Here is a 19,352-nt window from a genome sequence, read left to right as displayed (position 1 = left end):
CGGAAGCGCCAACGGGCACACTCGTGCCACCAAGGTCCGCGGACCATGCCTTTCAAGATCCAGTAGACGAGAAAACAGTTCGAACCATCCCTCATCTGGAGCTGTCATACAGTGTGACAGCACGAACCGTGCCTTTCGTTCTACTCCCTCTGCAAACTTTTATAAAAACGTTTTATAGTGATCTAAAACGTCTTATCAAAGCTTACAGAGGTAGTAAATGTTTATCTGCCACCAAACGGACGGCTGATTAACTAATTATTACTCGTCCTCTTTATTTCGAGGGGGAGAACAATTGCATATGCTGAAAATACAAGTTCCAATCGCCATTTGCGCCACAAAATTGCTTACCAAAACTTAGCTACACAATCTGTACATTGCACCGACCACTGAAAAAGACCTAGAGGCTATAAACACAAGGCAAAATTTCCCATCTCCGCAGCACAAAGAATTCCATCCAACTTCCACCCAGCCACCCACCCACCCAGCGTCTATAAATTCAGAAAACTGGTCATACGTTCCACCAGCGTCAGACCTGCAGCCTGCACCATGCTTTTGATCCCACACGACCCCAGGCTGAGCCAAATCGCAATGCCCGCCATGAAAAGGTCAAGGCCAAGGTCAGCCCTTGCCTCCACGCAGGACCATGGCGTGCCGAATCCTTCCAGAGATGTATGTAGTCGTCACTCATGGATGTCTACAACCTCAGTATGGTCCGAAGCGTATCACAAAGGTTCTGTATCGTCTGCTGCTCTTCTGTCGCTTGTGAATCTTGAAGAGGCATGTCCTCGTAGCACCTGCAGTATTTATAGAACCAAGCAGACATTTTCATATGATGGAATCGTCCCTTCAATCATGGCATAAAGGAAAGCTCTAACAAAAAAAAACAGTTCAAACAACTCACGTCTTATGGTAAGCGAGAGCCTGGGCCAGGTTCATCAATGTAGGGCTTGTCGTCAACCTGTCGTGCACACCAGGAGGAAGAGGGGCCTAGCGAAATCAAATCCAGTATCAGACACACATCTGGGCATGAGAAATAGTGTCGCTTTGCAACTGATGAACGGAACAGTCTACAGCATACCTCATTTTGCCCTTTGCGCCCTTTCTTTGCCTGCCCATCGCCACTGAAAAGCTCCCTGACTGCCTCCAAGGCATCAGTTGTGCTTGAACCAGCAGGGCCATTGCCCGCTACGCTATCCGATACTAGAGCTAGCGGTGAAATGTCAATCGCCTTCAGAAATGGAATAGGCACTGTGTTTCCGGCGGCATAGATTGACCAGAGCTACAAAAGGAATTTTGTTGACACTTTTAGGAGTGGGGTCAAACGGGGAAGCATGCAATTGCAACAATTATCTGACGTAATAAAGAGTCATATAGAAAATTATTTGACCGCAAAGCGCATACCTTATCCTGAACCGAAAATGCTTTACGGCTTGGGCTGCTGCTTAATTTGTTCATTGTGCTAGCAACACCCGGTGATGCAGTGATATCATGGCGCAGCACAGTCCCTTCTGCGCCCTTGTGCTGCTTAACTGTTCCAGTTGAACGTGGCATTGTTTTGGGTTCTTGGATGTCGGGAAGTCCATACAAGTCCCGCTCTTTACTGGCATCACTATCAGCTGTGCTCTCCGCCCTATCAAAATAGCATACATAAGAATCTTTCTGGCGAGAGATAGGTTTTGCTTGTTTTGTTTTGCTTTCTAGGAATGACAGCTGTACACGAGAAAATCTCGTACCAAAATTTTGAAATAAGCTCAGCCCTCTTTGGATCATGTGTGAAAGAGTTGATGCTACCAAGGCCCGGTATGAACTCTGTTCTTGGGAAAATAGATGATTCGGCCGCTTCATCGCCATCTTCAGGATGGACTATCATTGTGCCAAAATCGCCTATTAACAGAGAAGTTAAATGCTGGTTTCAGATGCATAGCACACAAGACAACAAAATACTAAACAACGCTATACTTTGAAGCGTCCCATCTGAGAAACAACTAAAATCCTGCCCACCAGAATTACCACGAAAAGCATTATAAGAAGCCACCTCAACACTAGATACATGAAACGATACCAGCAGGTCACCACCAGAGCTGTATCATGTTCAACTCATGTATGCTCACAAAACTAATAGTTAAAACTTAAAAGCCTACACGCTACACATCATGGATCAGGTCACTATTTATCATTAGCATACCTAGTGGCAGAACAGAACCAACAAATAAACTCAAAAGACAACATGACGAGGAAACAGTGACAGGATAACAGCAAATCTGGTACTTGGTGAAATGGATGCATTGAGTGTGGAACATGCCCATGATCTATGCTTGCACAGTTATCATTACCTCCCGAACCATCATTTTTTGTTTCATGAGTTGACTGAGAGTTTGTCGGAACAGTTTCTCCATAATCTTCATTAATTCGAACAGTTGCATCCATTGCCTGTAGATACCAAAGTCGGAATATCATAATGACCAAACCAACGTACATACACATAACAATAGAAGAGATTGTTTTACATCGTCAGAGTCAGGCAGCTGGTTTTGTGCAGCTGTTTCTCTGATGATTTTTGCTTCCTTGATCTTTGCCAACATTTTTGAAGCTCCAGTGTTGCACTTCTCAATAAATTTGTGCTGCAGGACAATTTTAAAAAATGAGAACAACACAAATAAATAAATATAGAAATAAAAAATCATAAAGATGCCTCACAAAGTTATCCCTGAGCACTAAAGAAGTACCTTCAGCATCTCAATTGCAGGAGGCCGGAGTCTTGCATCCTTTGTTAGGCACTTGGCAATAAAATCATGAAAGAGAAGAGACCTGGAGGGTAGGATACAAGAGCTTAGACCAACCGGTGTTTAAAACTCGAGCACTTCATTGGATTAAGCTCAAAAATTTTGTGTGGCTTGACTAAATGACACAACTTAATAGATCAGTATTAGCAGGAAGTGGTGGATTGGCAAAACAATAAACTAAACTAAAGAAAATAGCATTGTGATTCCCTCTTATAGAATAAATCTATAATTTCTTCATGCTCTAAGCTAGTTCACAATCTGACATATGTTTGGGACTTAGTGTTTGAAAACCCACGAGATGTTAACAGGTCAGGGCTAAAATATGTCATTGCCACCTTTTCCATATTACAAGAGTGATAATCTGATAGAGGAATAAATAAACAAGAAGAAGAAATGACGGCTACTGTTGACGTTCCGTGTCTTGCTTGTATAACTAACACAACTAAGGCCTTGTACAATGCAAGGCGATTAGGGAAGGTGCTTAGAGAAATAAACCAGTGTTTCTTTAAGCACCGGTGCTTATTTGTAGAGGGTAGATGCTTAGTTAGGCGCCTCTCCTGTAGAAATAGGCACTGGTGCTTCAGAAAAACCCGGTTTATTTTTCTAAGCACCTCTCTAAGCATCTAGCATTGTACAAGGCCTAAGCATCACAACTGATCTTGCATTGGTTTTGAAGACCGGTAATGCATTAGTAGCCGGTAACATGCATGTCGATTTATAGCCAGATTATTACAGAATTTACAGTATCAAGTTTGGTACAGGACAAACTGCATCCTACGTCAACGATAGCTACACCTCATCCAGGGATTAGCCAAGAACTAGCCATGTCAATATCTCCCAACAAAAAAAAGAACACTTCGTTTACAAACAAAAGTAGTATGAATCTCAGATGGCGTTCTCGGAATTTCTTGGTAGATTAAAGGAAACCTGGGCCTAAAACCCTATGTCTGAGGTAATCAACAATTGATTATCTTACAAGCGGTCCAGTTTAGTTTTCCATTACTCAGAGAAGTCGAAAAGTTGCAAGGTATATTAGAAGCCACTCACCACTTCTCCTTATCCTCCAGCATCGGTGCAGGTTCACTAGATATCATGAAGATCACCTGAAGGGGGACAGGGATACGATTAGCTAATGGATCAAGCCAAGTGAGGATGGCACACATACACACCAATAAAAGGCAGCTACATCCGATATTGACTAAATAAAGTGCGGAAGCAGACACACCAGGAACCAACAACAATATCAAAAATATATCGACGTTAGTGATCCTACTACAAACTAGGTCAAGGGAGAAAAACAATTTACAGAGCGTGATTGAAGAAAATATATATGAAAAGAACTGCTACCAGGAAAACCTAATTCAGAAACCAAGATGGGCGAAAATGTAAAGGGATTCAAGGTACAGTGTATCAAAGGTAAAGTAGCTTCGGTAACAAACACTCATAAACCATTTCTCGAAGTACGTGTCCGGATAGCCCAAAATGTCGACCTGCTCGATTTAGATCGGGAAAATCGTACAGATTTTATGAAACCATGTGCGATGGCTCGAATCCATAGTCAATCCTACTTTAGAGATACTAAATAGTAAATGGAATCAAGAAGCCATGCACTTACTCTCATTGGATGCACAGTGGATCTCGGTGGCATGCCCTACAGTCAGAGACACCAAAAGAAAATGTTAACTGATAGATGCATCACAAAAAAGGGCATAAAAAACATAACTGTACAGTTACAAAAGGAAGAACCAAAGAACATTTTCTACCTCTGCCATCTCTATTGCAGACACACCAAGAGCCCAAACATCTACCTGGAAATAGACAACACTGACATATCAGGAAGATAAGTTGCACAGAAAATCCAACTGTCAGATGTTTTCTCGATGCTATAAATTTGTATCTTTTGTAGCACTGTCAGGTCAGAAAATCGTTACTTCAGGAACTACCAAGAGATGAACAAAAGAGAAGACTTGTATGTTTGGATAGGGGTTCTTTAGCTTTTTATTCAAATACAGAATACTTGATACTGAAGGGGAGCCTTGGCCCAGCGGTAAAGCTGTTGCCTTGTGACCATGAGGTCACGGATTCGAGTCCTGGAAACAGCCTCTTGCAGAAATGTAGGGAAAGGCTGCATACAATAGACCCAAAGTGGTCGGACCCTTACCCGGACCCTGCGCAAGCGGGAGCTACGTGCACCGGGCTGCCCTTTTACATAATACTTGATACTGAGTACCTTCTATGCCGACAGAGCTACAGGTTTAGCTTTCATCTCAAATAGTTCAACAAAATTTTACACTAAAATGATGCCAAACTTCTATTTTTGCAGGGTAAAATTATACCAAACTTTAACAAATTCCTACTCAGTAATGATTATACAGAATAGCCCTAACGCAAAATCCATAGATATTGCTTTAATCTAGCCTTACCGCACCAGAAATATTGCTTTAAGACAGAGGGAGGAAGGAGAGAGGGAGGGAGATGTAACCTTCCCATCATAACGACTTTCTTGAATGACCTCTGGCGCCATCCAGTGTGGAGTACCGATGAACTGAAAGACATAAACATGATGCACCAGATTATGAAAGTTATCATGGTTGCCAATACAAACTTGTGCTTCAAGGACAATGACGCAACAAAGTTTTTGTCTGGATATGACATTCCAGGCTAAGTTTAGTTAGTAAAACGATGTTCTGTGCTAAGGGAGTTATTTTGCCATCAACTTGGACACCTTTTTCAGATATCTGTTTATGCGAACTAGATTACTTTGTTAGCAATAGTGACAAGCAAGCTGGTATATGCCAACATAGGCAGTACCAAATAGAAACAGATACATGTAATACTTGTCTAACAGAAACTTATGGTCAAACTTCCCATCAATTTACCATACTAATCAATAACAATGAAAATATGGGGATTCTTATGGTCAACAGGTCAAGTACGATGAAAGACTTCTATCTGTCTTAAGGATATATAAAATAGCAACAACAAACATGTTTGGAAATAATACCGTGTTGCGCTTTGACATGGTTCTTGTTAGTTGGGCAGCAACACCAAAATCGCCTGTTCCAAACATCATCCAATAAGATACCATGCCGAATTTGCAAGCAAAAGCATATACAAATAATTACTAGCAAGTGAAATTAAAGCATACCAGGTAACAACTGTACTTACCCAACTTCACCTCGCCTTGATCAGTCAGTAGAATGTTGCCACCCTTAATATCTCTATGAACTTTGAAAATTGTGTGCAAGTAAGCAAGACCCTACAGCAGAAAATATGCAAGTAAAAGTAAAACATCTGAAGATAAACACCACAGGGCAGCTGAGGTTTTCTATCTCTCTAGAGGCTAACTGTAGCATGCTTCCTAGTTCTAGCCTAATTAGGTATTATAACAAACATGTAATGCAATATAAGTAGCAATTTAAGACTGTGTGCATGTGTGTCAGAAGAAAATAGAAACCTTTAATGTTTCTCGACATATATAAGCTATTTGCGGTTCGTCAAGAGGCTCCTCTGTAATGCCTATCAAGTCAGCAACACTTCCACCACCACAATACTCCATAACTATCTGCATGTAGAAGCTCACATCAACCACAGTTTAATGAGTTGACTAGAGACATATTGCCAAAATAGAATACTACATTTATTATGCAACGTTAATAAAAAAAGGATATTGGGGTATACCCAAAGGTATTCTTCTCCTTGATAACTCCCAAAGTAGCGCACAACATTTGGATGGCTGCACTGCTGTAGCATCTCAATTTCTCCCCGTATATCTTCATATCCTTCTTCCTGATGACAAATAATGAAGGCTCAGAAAATAGACACATTTCATTTTATGAGTGTAAACTTTCAAGCAAGCAACTAAGGAGCGGAGTGACTGCGTGGGCACGCTACCCGCACTACACGTGCCCCAAGGAAGGAAACCACACACTCGCCTCTGGTTTTACAGGTTTGTTGTTTTCTTCCATTTTTCTGGTTTGCTGGTTTTCTTTCATTTTCCTGGCTTCTCAGTCTTTTCCTTGTATTTTTAGTTCAAGGCGACATTCGGTGTAGCGCCTGCTACCAGCAGCATCAAGCTATGGCGCCTTCTGCGTCTATTTTTATAATTGATAATGAAAGAGGAGCATAGGTCAAAGTAGTGCCGTTGTGCTGACCCATGGTTCCTTCTGTGCATAATCATGGCACCTTAAGAAATTAGATCCGCTAGAAAAATGTCATAGGGAAAATTTTCATTCAAACATATCCAAATGGGTCTAGTTTAAAAGAACTCGCCATGATAAATATATGGTGACAACCATTCGTAATTTGGATGCTAATGACGCGTGACCGCTTCACAGGGTACCTTCATTAGCATTCCCGAAATCTCAATCATGCGAATTAAATGCTTGATCGTATGTTCACGTCAAATATGTAAGTGGGGTGGGACGGGGTTTATTTTTGTAGAGACTGGGCGAAAGTGGAAACATTGTAAAAGCAAATACTAGAAAACTTTGTCTGTTAAATGTTTGTGTTCCCATCCTCGCAGTTTGTTACTGTGCTAATACTTAAAATATTATTTTATACAAATATAGATTAACAAGATAATATGTGGCATGAGCAGAAACAGAAACGTTGTTTTCAATTAGTGCAGTGATTTAATAAGGATTCAACACTAAAGATGTACCATGCTTTTGGTAACACCAATTACCATTCCTATTGTGGAGTTGCCTAACACTAAACCCAAAGTCTTTTGAAATTATTAACTATGATGAGTGTCTTATTGAAAGCTTTGACAAGATGGATGAGTGAAGTTCTGTCATGTTTTTGGTGTGTCAAAGAGTTGATGAAAGATCTAGGTTTTCTCATCCTTGTCATACTCCAGTGCCATCCTCCAACGTTCATCAAAGTAACAAGGACAGATCGATTACCAATGTAATCTTCTACCATTTCATTCTAGAAAGTTCTGGATGTTTGTGGTTATATGTTACATGGATGAGTATTCAGGCCCGGGATTGCAATCTAACAACAGGTAACATTTGAGAAGAGATGTGGTGCATATAAGCATGCATTTTTGTCTACTCGTCTTCAAAGGATTAGACAGCATGTTTGATTTGAGCTTTTCATTTCATATAAATTATAAATGAACATATGGTGATGTCGGTTGGACATGCTTGCTAACTGATAATGATGATCTTTGCAACCTTAACAGAATAGTATCAACAAAGAAACCGACCCCTTCTGTTAAGGAGATGATCTTGACAGCTACAAGCTCCTGCGTTCTGAGATCCCTCGCCTTGTACACTGCACCATATGAACCTTTCCCTGCATTGCCCAATTGAATTGTTTGTCATGCAAATACCTCAAAAAGTATGTGGAAGCATTATTGTGCATACAGAAAAGGGGATATTAATTTCAGAACAAGAGGCGCACCGAGCTCATGGAGCAGCTCATACTTGGTTGAAGGATCCTCCCTAGTAACACTATCTGGGACAGAGCTCATTGATGCCTTCCGCCTTGATTGCTGCTGCTGCATCAGAAGTGATGGCTGCCGGTCCTCCTCCGCCTGCCCGGCCGAAGGGGTTATGAATGAGGACCCAAACCCAGCACCGGAGGCGGAGTCGCGTGGACTGGAGGCGCCGCTGGTGTGGTGAATGAACGTGCCGGAGAACGACTCGTGGGGGCTGGAGGAGCCACGGGTGTGGCGGATGAATGTGCCGGAGACGGACTCGCGGGGGCTGGGGGGGCCACCCGAGTGGCGTATAAACGTGCCGGAGACGGACTCCCGCGGGCTGGAGGCGCCGCCGGAGCGCGCGGTGCCGTGGACGACGAAGGTGGAGAACGGGTCGGCCTCGGCGGCGCGGGGGCTGGAGCGGCGCAGATCCAGGAACGGGGATCGGGAGGAGGACGATGTGGAGGCGGGGGCGCCGCGCTTGATAACGACGGTGGCGGAGAGCGAGGCGTCGTCGAGGTCCGAGGAGTAGGGGTCGTCGTCGTCGTCGAAGGACGCGCCGCCGAAGTCCTTGGGGAGGCGCTGGAGGAGCGGGGGCAGCGCGGAGGGGTCGTCGTCGTCGTCATCCTCCGCGCGGGCGTCGCCGCCGCGGGCGTCGTCCTCGTCGTCGTGGACCACGACGGTGGAGTAGATGTCGGGCTTTTTGGAGCGCGACCACGGCGAGCGCGGGGAGAAGGCCATGGGAGGGAGGTGGGGCGGAGGACGGGGAAGGTGCTCGCTCGTCGGGGAATGGGGAATCAGCTTAGTTGGAGCCAGTTCACTCGAATCTGGCAGTATGGGCTGAGCTTGAGTGGGTCACCACATTAGGCCCAGTACACAGGCCATAGTCGGCCTGTCTTCTTTTTTTTTTCGTGACCCGGCTGTCTTCCCCTCGTCTCTAGCAGACCCGTATAAGTGGTCAAACACTTATAATTTTTGCGTTTTACAGTTTTGGTCAAAAAAAATGTCCAGAACAGAAACCGTAAAAGTGGTCCAACCCATAAATTTTTTAAGGGCCACCGAAAATGCACACCCGAAACCCTTATGTTTGGAGGTTGGAAGACCGAATCTAGGGGGCCCCGTATACCGGTCAAACCTCGTTGGAGCAAACACGTCGCCGCAGAGTTCGCCGATATCCGCCCTAAACTCACCGGAATTCATCACCGCACACAGGAAAAGGCCGCTAGACGCCGCAATCGATCGCCGCCGGTTTGAATTGGCCGAGCTCGACATCGTCGTAGCCTCCCATGACCTTAGCCTGGCCGCTAGAATCCTCCCGGCGCGGCAAGCAAAGGGGCACGGCTCGACCGGCGCAGCTGGCAATAGAGCAAGGCGCGGACAGCGGAGGCGACGGGGCGTGGCCGACGAGGCGGGGCGCGGCCGACGTGGTGATGGGGCGCGACCGACGGGCGACGGGGCACGGCCGGCAGGCGACGGGGCGTGGCCGACGGGGTTGGGCGCGGCCAGCTGGGGGAAGGGGCGGCAGCGGCCGGACTGGAGGAAGGAGCTCTTTTCCCAGTTTTGCTGTTTGTTTTACAGTATCTGTTCGACCGTAGCTAAAATGAACCCTTAAAATGCATTTTTTTTTACTCGTCTCAGTTTTACAGTTTGCGGTTTTTAAGGGGTCTGCTAGAGATGCTCTTACAAAGTAATCCAAGGAAATCCCTATTTATGGCGCCCCCATGTCTCAGCGTGACATGAACCGGTTTGTTGACATCAGTTTAGCATGACAGAAAACATATTTAATATGGCCTCAAATGAAAAGTATTCATCAATATAAGAAATCTCCGTCGAAGTGAACAACTTTGATGTTTGGGTCATCTTCATCCGAGCTTGTATACAATCTCGAGTCAAAAGAGTGTGTTGTGATTTTGCGGTCCAAGGTTATTCCCCAATATGAAATCCAATGGAAAAGTGTACAACAGGATAGTTTGCTTTTGGGGTCATCTCGATCCGAGGTCGTATGTGACTTCACGGGCAGCTAAAGGAAGCTACTTTATACATATTTAATGTTCAAAGTTTTGGGCAAAACTTCGGGCGAGGTTTCGGGTTAAACAGAAAGTTTGCACAATTTGTGCGCAGAAAACTGGAATTCCAATATTTTTTATAGATTCGCGGGTTCAGATTCATCCTCAAAGATGACCTTTGATGGAAAAGTGTTCAACATAAGAATTCGGGTTTTTCAAGATGAAAAAGTTTGCTTTTGGGACCATTTCATCTGAGGTCATATGCAACATGCAAGACCAGTGCAAGAGAGCTACTCCTACTTCATACATGATAAGTGGTGACGGTCGATTGAATAACAACACACAATCGCAACGCATCTACTATTTCTTACCCTAGTTTTTACATCTCTTCGTTGTTCTTTCTTTCTCGTTCTTCGTTCATTCTCCGTGTTGAAGCGCAACGATCCTCGAGGCTCTAGGGCAGCCCATAGCCACCGCACTCCCTGACAGGGTCCCTCCCAGGAATGTGGGTTCCGATTCTACATTTTTTCTTGTCAGTGTGTGTTGCGTAGCGTGCTCCCGGCGAGGCTCCTTTAGCGACGTGTCATGCATACTGCTCTTGAGGACGGAGGTACACGGTGATGTGTTCATGTGCAAATACACTTTTTGACGACTTTGCTAGGGAGGAAGATCAAGAATCACCATCAACCATGAGAGCTGGGGATGCCGAAACACTTCAATGAGAAAGAAGAACAAAACCGGTAACGAGGGTGACGGTATAGCGAGCATGTGGATGACCCGGGAGGATACCGATGCTCTTCGGGTTTTGTAAAGTATCGCGAAGCAAAGGGAACATCACATGATAACCAAGGGTTCACTCGAATGTCATTCATGCAATCATAGGGATCGATATGGACGTCCACTGTTCCGCTATTGGTCATTGAATGAAGGGGTTTCGTTCATGTCTATGATTTACGAACCTATAGGATCACAAGCTTAAGGTAATCACGATCTTCCGAGTGTTAGTAGGTTGAGAGTATCGAGGATTTATTTATGGAATTGTTTCATTATTATTCAGAATAGTTCTGAGAGGAACCGGAAGCGTATCGGGGTCACCGGAAGGGTTTCGGAGTTTATCGGGCAATACCGGGTATTCCTGATAAATATTATATAGGTGGAAAATGTTTTCGGTGATGTTAAATTATATATAAAAGGCTTTAGTAATTATTAGAAGGATTTTATATTTAATTAAATATCAACGGCCTTAAAAGGCCAAGAGGTGAAAGGCAACTTGGGCCACAAGGAAAGGGCGGCGGGGGGGGCTGAATCCAAGCCCCCTGGCCGGCGCACCAAGGAGGGCATTTCCCTCCTTGGTGGCAGCCCTCCTCTTCCCCTCTAACCTATACTCTAGTTAATCTAGTTCTAATTCTAATTGGCCATAGTTGACTAATTAGAGCTAGACCTAGTTACTTGAATCCTCATAATTAGAATCTTAGTGTGGTTCTAATCTCTTCCCTCTGATTCTCTGGCGACGGTTAGCTTTGGACGGCGAAGTACTGCTGGATCTTGAAGACCGTACACTTGCAACCAAGTAGAGAGGCCGTGCTTTCGGTCTTCCATTCGAGGGATCGTTCGAGGGCGGTTCACGAGATCACCATCAACGGTTCAAGGGACTCCAAGTACGATCTACACAACTCGTTTATTATCACTGCACTCTGGAGTTGGTAGCGATCATTGACCTAATCCTTATATGCATCTTCATATTATTCTTGGTTGATCGTAGGGCGATTTTGTTTGTTTTGTACTGTGTTTCCTTACAAAAAAAAAAATCTTTAACAAAGGCAATGACACTCACTTTCAATGTGTCCCAGTTACGTTGAAAAAACCGGGCTGGGAAGCCATCCGGCCCACGGGCCTTCAAGGGACCAGTTTGGAACAGAGCAGCAATAATCTCAACATCAGAAAATGATTAATTCCAGCACTGCCGAGGCATCCAAATTAGGGTCCGCTGAAAACACAGATTGAAACTACTCATTAATCATGGTGCTCATAGTTTGGACATCTGAATGAGAGATACCTCTGCTGTTTCGGTTTTATTATTTATTTAAAGATATTTTCATTACTGAGTTTATATACTTCAAAAAATATTAGACAACTAAAAAAATCATATATTTGATTAAAAAACGTCACAATTTTTTAAACTGTTTGCTTTTTAAATCATGGATAAGAAAAATGTTTCAAGTACCAAAAAATATTCGTGAATTTGAAAATCTGTTGCACAATTTAAAAAAATGTTCATGTTTTTTTCAAAAAGATTGAAAGTATAAAGGACATTTACAAATTTCGAATATCATTCATGAATATCGAGTCCTTATGTTGTGGACTACCAATGGGCACAAAGCCCAATCCTTAGGCTACGAATGCCCGAGACTCACTACTCGACTTTTGTGACATGCTAGCACCTCCAGCATCATTAGATTCAGTGAGGACAGTTTTTATTTCCAGTGATGGGGAATTAGATCATTTGCCCCACTTTACATGGGGGATTTGATGATTTGCCACAGCCTTGTCTCAATGACAAGTGGCCCCGGCCCCACCCGGCAGCCTCTCAGGGAGGGGGGGGGGGCAATTATCAAATGGGGAAGTAAAATGGGGTAAAAGATCCGATTTCTCTTCCGGTGATGCGGCAACTATACTAAACATTCATCTTTGTACAAGAAGAGTAAACGACTTTTGGGCGTGGAGTAGGGAAACATGAGGAATTTTCAGCGTGCGCTCACGTTTCAAACACTGACGCAGAGAGCAATGGCGGTCGTTACTTTGGGGCACCCAAGAACCAAGCAAGATCCATGTGTTCCTATGGCGCCTAGCAAGGGAGTCCATCCCGACTTTTGAGCTCCTGCATTACGGGAACATGCCGGCTACTCCGACGTGCGCGCTTTGTGGCGCGACCGATTGATGGAGGCACGCACTGCTCGACTATGCAATGTCGAGGAGTGTGTGGGCACTATCTTCCGAATCCTTGGTGGAAACTATGAGCCTCGATGTGAATCCAAATGCAAGGGGCTGGTTATTCAACATGTAGAGTCTAAGCAGATTTCACTCACCTCGGTGTATCCTTGTGGGCTATCCGAAGCTCAAGAGAAAAGTGCTTCACGAGGATATATACCAGACGCCATTTGCTACTAATGCTTTCATCAACTCATTCATAGATGACTTACAGGTGATAATGAGAGGGCTGAACACCCCGGCTAGGCAGAGCGGATGGGTTGCTCCAGCAAAGAACGTGAAGAAAATTAATGTTGATGTTGCTCCTAACAGGAATGCTTCGGTGGGAGCTATGGCCGCTGTGTGCAGGATTTTCATGGAAATTACATGGGAGCCTCGATGATCACTTTTGTAGGAATCTCTGCCCCAACCACACTGGAAGCCCTCGCAGTTCGGGAAGCGCAGTCATCGGCGGATGATCTCTATGAGCGGAGAATCTATATTACTTCAAATTGCAAAGTTGTCATCGACGACATCAAGCAAAGAAGCGCAACAAGTTATGGTGCGATTATTCAAGAATTATAGATCGTTCTAGTATTTTTACTAGTTGCTTTTTTAGTCATGAGTATAGAAGCTCGAATATTGAGGCTCACAATTTAGTAAAGCATGCTCTTACATTCGGGTGGCATCATGTTTGGTTAGGCAACCTGGTGATCTTACTTTCGTCCCTATAAATATTGTGGGAGTTAAATAAAAACTTCGCGAGATTGTCTAAAAAAAGATTGAGTGGTTTCTGCATATTGTTCCGCTATCGAACGGGCATACAACAACAAAAGAGCCTTAACATGTGAGGAAACATACGCTATTATATGCCAAAAGCGTGGTCGCTCACAGCCAATGTTGCAACCAAAGAAAGTAAAATAGTAACAGCTCCTAAGAAACTTCCAGTACAGAACTACGGTGATGCAAAACAGGAGCCATGAAACCATATTGTAAGGCATTGGATGCAAACGTCATGTCTCAAAGCTTAGCATGAGAATCAGATCCAAACGACCATGTCTCAAATCACCCAATCAACAATGCATAAGGAAATTCCAACAAACCACAGACATCAGCTTCCGTTTGGGAAACGTCTTCACTTGTAACCTTCAATCTGTCCTAGTCATCTACACATTCTGGCCTGCAAGTGAACAGAGATAAAGTTATTATATATATATATAATAGAAGGCTGCTCAACCTAAAATTACCAATAAACACAAAAGTGTAAATACGAATATTCAGATAATTTGATTCCTTGTCGCACACATTATCAGCAATTTTTTGTGGGACAACTCCCGACCACCATCCAAACAGTTCCATATACTACTATAGTGGGAGAATTCTACTAAAACAAGGCAAATGCTCAACCTAAAACTGCCTGTAATAATGCACACTTGAATCAACTTGAACGTTGACAATTCGAACAAAAGAAATCGTCTGGAACAGTAGTACTACTCTAGTGGCGATACTACTAACACACACTTGAATAAAATTGAACATGACACTTCGAACAAAAAAATCGTCGGAAACAGTACCACTGTAGTGGCTAGTTTAACCAGAACAAAAATGACAGTGTGCTATTCACGAAGCTAAGCCCTTAGGTAACCTCTGATCCAGCACCAAAATAAAAGCAAAAACAAAAATGTTTCGAAATTTCAAGCCTCAAAGCACATCTCACTTAAGTGTGTTGATTGATAACCAAATGAAACATCATAATTTTTTTTTTGAAAGTACATATAATATGTAGTACTGCACAATGTCACTTAAACCATAAATTTGCAGGGAAATATCCTACTCCAGTGGGGCATTTCTCTTGCATAATCAGAAATGACGATGAGAGTGAGATAAAAGGGGGTAAAAGAATGAAAAATCATTAATTACATATAGAAACCTATATTTTAAAAGAAGATTGCAAAAAATACAGGCCATACAGAAATGAAGTGAGTATTAACTGTTCTTTTATAATTTTGAACGTTTGATGAGTGATGTACTAAGTGTGCTTTTGATGATTAGAGAAAGCGCTGAAAATTTGAACAACCTAGTGTGCTCCCATATGGGCAGTACTCCTATGTCTTAACCTCAATTCTGAATTCTTGAAATCCATTTACCATCAATGTGCTCATTATTAACTTTATATTGCAAAGAAACCCAAAAATGCCACCATGATGATCCACTTTGTAAACTGTCAATTGTATCTGGCTGAGGTTAGCATAAGCAAGCTTTCTCAGGTATAACAACAATGATAAATAGCTGCTATGGAAGACTAAATCAGTTTACTAAGATAGATACATCTTGCCATGATAGACATGGAAAGGTTCAGACCCCAAAGAATGATAAATGCACATTATATATTAAATAAAATTTACTAAGTAAATGGACGATACAACAATAGCAATAAAGGCAGAAGAGAACACTAGAATTAAGAATATGCCAATAAACCAAGAGAAGAATCCTAACAGTAGTAAGGAATAATCATTTCATCTTAAATAAGAAAATAGCCCAATACATGAACAATCTACATTTTCTTCAGTAAAATAGCAAGAGTCATCATTAAAACAGATGTATGAATGACACCTCTAAATTAGCACTGCCTGAAGATCATTATTACTCCTACCTTGTAGCACTGCCTTACACTCTGATTAAGGTAACCTTTATTTCAGACTTTGACAATACATGTGTCTAGTTCATACAAATATCTTACTAGAGAAGACATAAGCATTAATAGCACAATGCACACAATCAACCAAGAACTACTAATAAAGGATATTGGTCAAATACAAAGTAGAGTGGACTTGGGCATTGAAACAGGCAGATATTCACATTAGATCATCTAACCGTCCATACCAACATGGCAACATGGCTATGACACTTCGATTTGAGCATACCTTAATTTTGAAGACAGGCAATCGATTAGAGCATTTATCTAGACAAGAGAACAGTTTCATAAACCACACCTCATGCTATAATCTCAATCTCTCTACCAGAATTGAACCAGATTCAGGATAATCGTTTTGAGCAGTACAATGAACACGACACTATAGTTTCATGAGCACAGAAAATGTCACAAAACCACCACAACTGATGCTAAAATCTCAAACTCACTACCAGAATCGAATCTGAAAGGAAATAGATTCGGGATCCACAGACATGGAAGGCAATCACATATGTGAGCAACATAACACTGACCAGAACATAACACTATCAGGAAACCAACCAACTCATGATATAATCACAAACTCACTACCAGAATAAAATCAGATATTCGGGATCCAACACATATGGAAGGATATCACAGATACGGTACCCAACGAAGCACGAAAAATATTTGGGATCCACCGCAGGCACGCTCAAACATTTGGAACCATGAAGCAGACGAATTCGCCATAGTGCCTTACCGGGGGAGGGGGCGACGAGGGCTGTTGGGGGAGGGACGGGGTTCAGCGACCCCGGTGTTCCGTGCTCCCGACGCTGTTCGTGCGGCGCATCGCCTGCGCATGTTGGACGCGGTGGCCCTGGTTCTCGGCTAGGACCGCCAGCTCCGTTGTTCGGAGGCGTCAGTTTCATGTCCGCACGGGAGAAGAGGAATGTATCCGTGCACAGCTAGTCGGTGGAACTCACCGAATGGCCGTGTGGCCGGGATGGAGTGGGCGGTCGGCGAGGAGAGGGAGACCACGCGGTCGGCGAGCCTGGACGCGACCCACGCGACCCACAGGTAGATATCTGTGCAGACGATCACCACAAGAACCAGAACAGCGACGACGGCACGGAGGGCCTGCTCGGTCTCGAGCAGAGCCGTGCCCACGGACTCGGCAGCACGCCGCACCTTCTGCGCGGCCTCGGTGACGTTGCCAGCGATGGCGGTCACCGTTTCCGCAACGACGCCGACGGTGGCGCAGGCGGCGGCGACCTTGGCGGCCTGGGCGACGGCGACGGCGACGGGCGAGGCCCGCGCCGCGAGAAGACGAGCGCGAGACATGCCGAGCTCCAGACGACGGCAAGGGGAGGGCTGGACCTTGGACTGGTTGGGGGGCAGAGGGCTTGGAGTGGTTAGGGGAGAGGTGCCGTGGGCTGGGGGAATTGTAGAGAGCGAGAGCCGAGATGTGTGTGTGGACCGAACGGTGCATTTTGGGCCCAAGCGAAATGTGCAAGGAAAGCAGTTTGGGCTGTCCCCTAAATAAAACGCAGTTTGGGCTGGGTCATTCGTCCATATTTCTTCTTATCTTATAGAAAACGTTATGTAGACTCCACCGCCGCTTGGCGCCGGCGTCCACGCCGCAGAAGCCAAGGAAGGCGCCGCCACTAGCCGCAGGCGTCCACGCCGCAGAAGCCAAGTAATCGGGCGAGGGTCCCAGGGGAACGACGACGGGGCTCCTAGGAGTGCCGCAGGCATCCACGCCGCAGAAGCCAAGTAATCGAGCGAAGGTCCCAGGGCAACGGCGACGGGGCTCCTAGGAGGGTGGCGGTGCCTCCTGGCGATGAGCAGCAAGCGGAGGCGAGGAGGTGGCGGGGTTCTTGGTGGTTGCCGGTGTGGCGAGGGCCAGAGGGGTCCCGGCGCGGGCGTCGGTAGCGGTCGGAGGAAAGGAATGCGGGCAGCGGCGCGACGTGTGCTGTCGGAGCAAAGGAACGCGGGCTGCAGCGCGGCGCGGGAAGGCGGGGCAGGTGCTGGAGCTTGAGGGCGCGGCGGCCATGGCATGCGTCCACTTGACGACAAAGTGTTAGGCGTGGCTTGGCGTCGCTAAGAGCCACGAGGTTGTCGCTGCCGGCCTCCGCGCCACGCTGGATCAGCTGCTGCACCCCCCTACACCGTCGCCGTGGAGTCCCAGGGGCTACTAGGATCAGCGGTTTCATGTTTTCCTTCGGGTGCATCTCAGATTTTAGGCCGACAGACACCTTGAGGGCTACTGGCAATACATCTTGTCAACAAATAAATTCACATGCATCAGAAATAAAATCCGCAAACAATCAGCCCACGACCGAGGTGGTGCACCACCTCGGAAGCAGTTCGGCATATAGCTCAGATGCAAGTGGCTGGCTCCGTAGAGGGCATTTCCGGCATTAAGCTCGGTTGAACTCCTTCAAAGTTTTCCAAGAATGAGGTAATTTATGACACCCCGGATACAGTCCGGCGTTGGAGCTCGGATACGGTCTGGCGTTAGAGCTCGGATACAGTTCGGCATTGGAGTTCGGCTGCCCAAGAATAACTCGGATGCAATCCGGTGTTGGAGCTCGGTCGCGAAAGGGGATACCGCCAACCGGGAAAAACTTCAAACCCGAGGTGTGGCATAAAAATAACAAGGCATTGATAAAGGCCGAAGACTTAAAGGGCTCCTCGGATACCCGACGTGTGAAATCTTCAGATTTATCTCGATAACCCTCAAGATCGAAGATGGGAAGATTTGTTGAACCAGTTTTCAAGACCGACGACCGAAGACGAAGAATAGTTCGGAAGAACCGAGGAGCGTCCCCAACTTGAAGACCGATTCAGGGGGCTACTGACGGTGTCCTAGACTAGGGGGTACTCACCACGTCGTCTCCGGACTAGGTGGATTGCACCGAGGACCCCCATGGCCGTTTACTCATGGGCCACTTCGGGAGCCGATGAGATACATGAGGAAGATTCCACAAGACTTGGTGATCAAGACAAGGACTCCTCTCCACTGACGTATTCGACTAGGACTCTTGTTATCCTAGGCCTTTGGTACATTATATAAGCTGAGGCCAGGCTAGTCGATAGAGGATTATGACATTATTCATCATACCCTTAGGTTTTAGACCACAACATACGATCTTGAGGTAGATCAACTCTTGTAATCTCCATATTCATCAAGATCAATCAAGCAGGAAGTAGGGTATTACCTCCATTAAGAGGGCCCGAACCTAGGTAAACATCGTGTCCCTTGTCTCCTGTTAGCCATCGATCCATAATCCACAGCTTGGGACCCCCTACCCGAGATCTGCCGGTTTTGACACCGACAATGACCCACAAGTATAGGGGGCTGAGGATGAACAAGTACAAGGGAAGAACAACCTCAGGAGGTCAGTTCCCGTGTGAGTGTGAGCTAATGAGGTTCCCTTGGATCGGATCCCTTCTATCGTGGTGGCTAAGCTATATTTATAGTGGTCTTGGTC

At 45.1% G+C, this 19,352-nt stretch overlaps 2 protein-coding genes across 2 annotated transcripts; both read right to left on the bottom strand.

Annotated features, from left to right (window-relative positions):
- Positions 1 to 242: 242 nt before the first annotated feature.
- On the bottom strand, positions 243 to 9,008 carry LOC123122870 (mitogen-activated protein kinase kinase kinase kinase 2). Its single transcript, XM_044543236.1, has 18 exons — positions 8,193 to 9,008; positions 7,996 to 8,084; positions 6,465 to 6,572; positions 6,241 to 6,348; positions 5,952 to 6,042; positions 5,788 to 5,840; positions 5,266 to 5,328; positions 4,547 to 4,591; positions 4,399 to 4,434; positions 3,831 to 3,886; positions 2,727 to 2,808; positions 2,508 to 2,621; positions 2,334 to 2,430; positions 1,734 to 1,884; positions 1,402 to 1,630; positions 1,079 to 1,279; positions 902 to 987; positions 243 to 794 (listed from the first exon to the last, which is right to left on the bottom strand). Exons 1-18 carry the CDS (start codon positions 8,950 to 8,952, stop codon positions 695 to 697), a joined length of 2,469 nt encoding a protein of 822 aa, XP_044399171.1. The 5' UTR covers positions 8,953 to 9,008; the 3' UTR covers positions 243 to 694.
- Positions 9,009 to 14,120: 5,112 nt separating this feature from the next.
- LOC123125561 (uncharacterized) lies at positions 14,121 to 17,250 on the bottom strand. Its single transcript, XM_044546034.1, has 2 exons — positions 16,619 to 17,250; positions 14,121 to 14,364 (listed from the first exon to the last, which is right to left on the bottom strand). The coding sequence occupies exon 1, from the start codon at positions 17,197 to 17,199 to the stop codon at positions 16,747 to 16,749; it is 453 nt and encodes a 150-aa protein (XP_044401969.1). The 5' UTR covers positions 17,200 to 17,250; the 3' UTR covers positions 14,121 to 14,364; positions 16,619 to 16,746.
- Positions 17,251 to 19,352: the final 2,102 nt, after the last annotated feature.

The sequence above is a fragment of the Triticum aestivum genome, chromosome 5D, assembly GCF_018294505.1.
Source record: "Triticum aestivum cultivar Chinese Spring chromosome 5D, IWGSC CS RefSeq v2.1, whole genome shotgun sequence".
Lineage (NCBI taxonomy): Eukaryota > Viridiplantae > Streptophyta > Magnoliopsida > Poales > Poaceae > Triticum > Triticum aestivum.
This window is presented reverse-complemented; position numbering and strand designations above follow the sequence as displayed.

Bases quoted from the DNA above. Each gene is read 5' to 3' on its own strand.
- LOC123122870 (XM_044543236.1), bottom strand. From the start codon at position 8,952: ATGGCCTTCTCCCCGCGCTCGCCGTGGTCGCGCTCCAAAAAGCCCGAC. The intron at 1,631-1,733 runs GTACGAGATTTT...CTATTTTGATAG, and splicing joins GAGCTTATTTCAAAATTTTG to GGCGGAGAGCACAGCTGATA. The intron at 988-1,078 runs GTATGCTGTAGA...TGATTTCGCTAG, and splicing joins GGCGCAAAGGGCAAAATGAG to GCCCCTCTTCCTCCTGGTGT.
- LOC123125561 (XM_044546034.1), bottom strand. From the start codon at position 17,199: ATGTCTCGCGCTCGTCTTCTCGCGGCGCGGGCCTCGCCCGTCGCCGTC.